General features: G+C 34.9%; 1 protein-coding gene across 1 annotated transcript; it reads left to right on the forward strand.

The window, feature by feature from the left end:
* Positions 1–460: 460 nt before the first annotated feature.
* On the forward strand, positions 461–7022 carry LOC147847444 (general transcription and DNA repair factor IIH subunit TFB1-1-like; the record flags this gene model as incomplete). The annotated part of the gene is made up of 10 exons (XM_087339188.1): positions 461–599; positions 712–847; positions 1617–1695; positions 2950–3023; positions 3687–3747; positions 3988–4138; positions 4419–4494; positions 4579–4671; positions 4749–4793; positions 6908–7022. Coding segments are annotated over exons 2-10 (775 nt in total), but the record flags the coding sequence as incomplete, so codon positions are not given.
* Positions 7023–7204: the final 182 nt, after the last annotated feature.

The raw sequence follows: 7204 nt of genomic DNA on the forward strand, positions 1-7204 counted from the left end.
TTATTTTACCATTGATTTGTCTCATAATTATATCAATGTGTGCTAAACTAGCAATGGATGTACGATTCACCCACACAACTATCGAATTATGTCATATTCCACATCATCAGAGGTTCTATTATTGTTTCCATTGATATTGGAATTTTTTCTGGTTTAGTCACGATTTAAAATCTTTGAATTGGTATCAAAAGATTACATTGATTTGTCACATTAGTACACTTTCAGATATTGGTGACAAAAATAACATATTCACAAGTTTTAAGATGATTTACCCCAAGTTTCAAAGGTATTTGTAAAGTTGATACATCAAGAAAATGTGAACTATATTAGGAAAAAAAAAGTATATGTAAGCCACTATATATATTAAGCTATGGTTATTTTAGAAGTTCACCAATCATACCATTTGCAGGAAGCTTGAAAAGGCAGCGTGCATCATGTATATGTAATGTAATCTCGTTTTTTTCCCGGATTTGTACTTTCAGCATGTGTAAGAGATGAAATACTAGATTTTCTTGAACATGGGAGAGATGAGGAGTTGAACAAATGGTGTACAAAAAACAAAGAAGAATGTTGAATAGTTCAACTCATTTGCACCACAGGTGTGTGTGTGTGTGTGCATGTATTTGTGGATTTAACTTTCATTCATGAATCTGAATTTGATGTATTCCAGAATGTCTATTTTGTGAAGTAAATGATTCCGTTGTGTGGCAGATTCCATATTGAGCTCCATACACCTTGAAAAATCAGCTCTCAGGCACGCACAGTCATGGACAATGTTATGATGACAGTTAGAGCTAAATTCTTAACGACTCCAAAAAGCCCTGGTTTTCCTGGTGTTCTGATGTTGGTGAGTAACTTCACCAAGAAAGAGAGAAAGAAAGATATATTAACGTCTTTTAAGAGGTCAAAATGGGCCAAACAAGATATTGCATCTTAAGTGTTGTCTTGTCTTTGAGAACAACAAATCAAAATAAAATAAATGTTACTAAGTAAGCATAAAAATAATAAGATAAAAAGAGACTAAAGAAACGTGTTATCGGCACTGTTTGATTCTCAAGTCAGATATGTTGTAGCTTTTGTCTTCGAAATATCTCTAGCATAGGTTGATCCAGAACGGAGAGGTCTCTGAAGCGAGGGAAGCACCTGTGATAGTGGGAGATAATGACCTTTATTAAGGGCTGAATCAGTCCAAGAGGCTAATGTATAATATAATGATGTTCATGTCCTGATTGATATATGAAAATAGGAAATGGACGGGGTGAAAACTATATATTGATGATTGGGGCTCTTATAAACATTACTATTTTGCTTATACTTTTCAAGTATTTCAACAGGCTGACTCAAATAATGTGATATCATCAAAATGATTTTTAGTGCCTCTAGAGTATCAAGGCCTCTGTTCCTATCGCATCCCTTATCTAGTTTAGTTGGAAATAGAGAAATGTAAGTTGGAGTCAAGGTGGATTGAAGAAGCTAATTATATATAGGCTCAGATGGTAATTATAATTGTAATATCTTTTTATGGCAATGTGACTTGGTAACTGGGCATCTTAGTGCCTTCAATCTGGATAGTGTGTGATTGGGGAGGAGACATTAATCTGTTCTTTTTTTTGCAGAATGATAATAAATTTCAATGGAAATCAAATGATCCAAATGTGGCATCACATCTTGATGTGCAGTTCCAAGCCATTAAAGGTGAGAGAGAGTGAGGGAAATGAAACAAATGAGATGAAACTTTATTTGTTAACATCTTCCAAAGGACAAAATGACCTCTGAATCAAAATAATTCACATGTATTTATACTTAAGATTTGTCTATTCATACTTAGATTCATTTACAGCCATGGATGTTCTGTGGGTTTACTTGGAACAATTGGGTCTCCATATATATCACTTCAAAGAGTCACTGGAATTCAGTGGTGCATCTTTTGAATAAACTAATTACTAGATGGATTGATTCTTCTCTAAGAGAAGGAACAGAATTGGTTGAGATTCAGCTGGAGATACTATAGATAAATTGAAAAATCACATGCTTACTAGGAAATCTATTTGTTCATCACAGATTAAACAAAATCGAGATCGAATAATATGTAGGGACCTGTCTGATCCAAACCACTGTCTGATGATAAGAACAATAAAGGAAAGACGCTGTTCCTAGCTGGCCTGCCCTTGGATAATTGAAGAAATGCTTGACCGTAATACATCCGTTGGTTAGAGTCTGCCACTTCTAATTCTTGGTACTGAGTATGCAAGTGACACGAAGTATGCTTTCGCCAGAGTCCTATGTAGGCCTCTATAGATTGACATCAATATCCTTCTTCGTAAGGTGCCTAGTTGAGTGTGTTTGCTTATACAGAATGGAGCTCTGGATCCATCGATGCAATCTTTGCTTATATTGGAAAGAACCGTGCATCTGAGGGCGATCAAGCTGAATGACAATCAACTAGGTTCACCTGAACAGGATGCCACACAAGTGCTTTCAAATCTGGTGTTTGACTGGAGTCCTCAGTCCTGGGTGTGTCAAATCTCGCAGCTTTACCTAGAAACATTTCATTTGGAACCCATCATTCATTAATTGTGTAAGTTAGTAAAACAAACTATCAGAGCATGATGTTCAAGAGGGGCTAGTTAAGGTCATCCTACTACCACATTGCTGACATTTTCATAACCAAACATCAACACTAGCATCTCTCTGTGCTATGATTTTTTAGCTATCTCAATTTTCAATGTCCTAGAACCAATAAAAGCTGCACAACCTGACATATACCTCAGAAATTTCATTAGTTCTAAAGGTTTTAATATGCTTCTAAAAATTTGGGTGTTTTTAAGCACAGTCTAATAACCCAATATTTGAATGATGGAAAACAATGTTCCTTACTTGGATGGGTACTCCTCTGCCATCTGAAAAATGCAAAGTATGTATGGTTATAAGTGAGTTGTTAATATGCAGGTCTTCGAGCCAATAAAGAGAATCCCAAATTTAAAAAGGCTCTATTAAATATGGGGAAGGATGAGGAGATGAAGGTAAATTGAAATTTGAATCTTAACTGCAATCTTATTACGATTTTTTGTTTACAAGATACTGGCAAATGGGAAGAATGATGTTATGATTGTAAAACGTTATGTCAAGAAATGTTACTAAGCTCTTTCCTTTTCCTGCTATAACATCCCTAAGCTATGGTATAGTTGTTCCTCTCTTATGTTAATCAATACTTAAGGCAGACACTTACTATTTTGATATTTGAATGCAAAGAGGTTAAGGAAAAACATTACCTTCATGATATGAATTGATGGAATCGCTTGGATGTTGGAATGCTTTCTAACTGCTACATCAATTGGTTGTATTCACCTACTCTTTGTGGTGAAATTAACATGTTAAACTTCCACTAACTAACACAAGTTTGGTGCATTCAAAGTCTTGCCGCTGCTAATCCACCTATATGTTTCCCAAACTCTCTCTTTTGTTGTATCTAATAGCTCCTTTGTCTTGAGATAGTTGGCAAGTAGAATTTCAATGTCACTTGAAACAACCAACTTGAACAAGGGTTAGAGTTGGGAGGGAATGATTTTTTTTCTAATTGTCTGATCATCCTGAAGCTAGGATTGCAGTCTCCTTAGCAAGCATATAATCATTTTTTATAAAATTTTCTAAGTAGGTTTTAATAATAATTTTCTTGAAATGTGCAGGAAGGATATCTTTTTGAGTTCAATAACTTTGCGGACCGAGATGAATGTCGCAATCTTGTCGGTATAACTTATCTCACTCTTGGGATGTAGGAGGTGGTGTATAATGTTTTAATAGAGGATGAATGAAAGAAAGGTTACATCATGAAAAGGAAGAAAACTCAATTTACTCTAGTCTCGTTAGATTGCACTATAATTTAGTCTCGTTGAAGGTGTTTTTTTGCAGGTAGAACTTTTAATTTTCTTTGTGTAATTGAGCTCTTGTCATCTTTGTTACTGAGAACTCATAGGGGCTGTTATGCAGCAAAAATTTTGCAGAAATATCAACTGGAGGGTGGATCCAAACTACCATCAGAAGGGCAATCAAAACCTTCACTTGCAGAACCTGCATTTCCTACAGAACAACTTAATCGCAAAGAAATGGATAGAAGGATGAAACTTTTGAGTGAGGACATGTAAACTGCTGCTCTAGTTTGTACTTTATTATTTATACATGATAAAATCTTATTTCTTTAATTGTATGCTAATTAATGGCCACACATTTTGACTTGTTTAATAATGAATGTACTAGTGCAGAGGTTATCAAAATGAATTACTTGGTTTTGATGATAGAATATCAAAAGAGAATATTTCTACTTCACCTTTTCCTATAGCTATGAAATCCATTTGTGATGGGATATTAAAGTGAGTGACTATTTTGTATAGAAAAACATTGACTTTTTAGAGGTGATCTAGGGAACTGCAGAAACTACATCAACAACTTGTTATAAATGGAGTTATTTCTGAGGCTGATTTTTGGGCTGCAAGAAAGGTGCTCCCCTTATCTTTGATGCAACAGATAACTGTGAACATGGGATTACCATTAAAGCTTACTAACCGCAGTTGTTGTACTCAGACACATGATGAAGATGCATTAAAGTTCCAGAAACAAAGAGTGGGTTTGAAGAGTGCAATGCTCACAGATGTCCGACCTATCCACGATGGTCGAGTAAGTTACTCTGTGAAAACATAGCATCCTTCTATGCATTCTTTAAGATTAGTAACATCTTGATTTTTACCATGCAGACGAACAAAGTAACCTTCAATTTGACGTCAGATATCATCCACCAGGTAAATAATATCACACTTGCAAAGTAGCACTGATTATGGAGCCCTAAAATGGGCATAAAGTTTTATTAAAAGTACTAGTTTTCAAATTCTATCATGGATAAGTTTCCCATAACTCTATACCATGAGTCTATTATACATAAGAAGCCAGACGTGGGCTATAGTGTCACTCTACAAGTAGCCCCTGTTAGTCAAAGAGAAAGAGAGTTGCCCCTAGATTAGAGGGAATGTATGGAGCAGCTCTACCCAAATTATTGCCAAGGTTTCTGTCATGGATGATTTTTCTCCATGAAGATTGTGAGTGTATTCGGGCTTCCAAATGTAGGATAGAAAAAAGTCTAGAGGAGAAAGAAATATTATATTAAACATCTCTAAAGAAGGCTATGGTGGCCAACAAGACTATCTATCAGGCTGGTCTGGTTTGGTTCTGTTCGGCTTGACTGGAGCTGAATTTAACCATTTCAAACTGAACCATTTTTTTAGCATTAATATGAACTTACCTGAGCCAAGTTAAGTTGTCAAACCATTTAAACTGGAAGTGTTTTAGTCAAACTGTTTAGTCTATACTAAAACTTGAACAAAAGAAATGAATATAAAAAGGAACATAAACCAAACTGTTTGAGTGATGAATCCATTAAGCCATTAAACCAAACTCAAAACTATTAAATGATTAAACCATTAGAGCAAACATGGAACCCATAAACCATTAAACTGAAAGTAAACATATGTGCATGTATTCAATTTAACATGAACTTAGGAAAAAAACAGAAACTTTCTCATAATCACATGAATGAGTGAAGTGAAATGTAGCTATTCATGAAGCAAAGAGAATTCTGCACATTTTAGCACTGAAGCAAAATACAAACTTGAGCACATCCAAATCTAAATTAATGTTTGTTTTTTCAAAGTTTCTACCATGATTATCACTTAAAATAAAATCTAATCTCTGAAATTTCGTAGCCAAATCCTCCAAAGTTATACTTAAATCTTCATATGCTTTGTGAAAGTCATCAGGTATTGACACATTAGGTTATGACACATTAGGTTATTCTAAGATTCCATTTGTGGAAATTCCAAAAACTAAAAGTCTAATAGATGAACTGTATGAAACCATTAAGGCAAGTGGAACCAGGCTAGAAACTGCTAAACCATTTTAGTTTGGAGCTGAACTAACTTGAACCCTATAGCTTTAAGGCAAACTGAACCAAGCAGAACTGGAAGAAAGAGTGAAACTTAAAAAAACCAAACTGAGCTAGCATTTTGAAACTGATAAGCCATTTAGCTGTGGCTTAATGGTTCATTTCGGCTCAAGCAGAACTAGGGCTGATGGCTATATGAGACCCATACTTGTTACAATCATGGTATCATTTGATATCTGATCAAAGCTCTGTGAGCTGAGCTATACGAACAAAGTAATCTAGTAAGCAAATGCTATTATATGAAAAAGAAATGAACTGTGATCTTTGTGAGAAGAAGAGAGAACAGCATTACCACCAATGATAGTTTTCATCACAAGAACACCATGAATGAAGAACAAAAGATAAGGAGATGTCTCAACTCAGGTGATTCTTGGCCATGCTGCTGCTGTGCCATAAGGGAACCTGCTTTTTGCTCTATAGAAGCTTGTATAGTTTGTACGAGTGGGTTGCATGTATTGTGTTTGAGATTCAAGCATGTGCTTTGTATTCATAGCTACAAGGCAGTCAGCACAGATTCATCCACTGTCAATTATCTCATGTATTTTCTGGGAATTTCTCTATTTATACCAGAAGTATGATGTGAAGATTAGGACAAATTTCAATACTGTCTAATATGAGCAGGTCCTGAATCAAGATATCAATCTGTTTATGTGCGATATAATGATCTTGGACACAATGCTTGAATGACTGTTCTGAAAGGAGTTGGTCTAATACAAGTGAAGGGTTCTGTCTATGAGTGCTACAAAAAGAAGATAAGGGTTTTGATAAATCAGTGAACGTTTTCCATTGGAAATCTTATAACTATATTAAAAAAATTCTTATAATTACAATTGATGGCCTAGGTTAATAGTTATATCAAGGCTTTTACCCTTAGGTCCGTTTATGTGTTTTTAATTTCTACCTTATATACATGCACAGATATTTGCAGAAAAGCCGGCAGTACATAGAGCGTTTCTTTCAAATGTTCCATCAAAGGTAAATTATTCACTGAAGTCATATGGATATGCTTTGAAGATTGTGTCTGGCTTTTTAGGTATGGAAAAGAGTGTTCGTTGTAGAATAGATTTGAGGTTCCATTGTGAAAATTTAATTACAGTTTTTTTATTTTCTGCATATTGAAGATTCCAACTATTTGGGACTTTGTTTATATATCTTAGAACAGGGATAATTCCTTATTTCGTTGAAGTTACTCATTGTTTCCCAAACTCAGTTTTG

The sequence above is a fragment of the Azolla caroliniana genome, unplaced genomic scaffold, assembly GCF_043228905.1.
Source record: "Azolla caroliniana isolate FFs.n. ecotype wild unplaced genomic scaffold, voAzoCaro1.0.p SCAF_1017, whole genome shotgun sequence".
In the NCBI taxonomy this organism is placed as follows: Eukaryota; Viridiplantae; Streptophyta; class Polypodiopsida; order Salviniales; family Salviniaceae; genus Azolla; species Azolla caroliniana.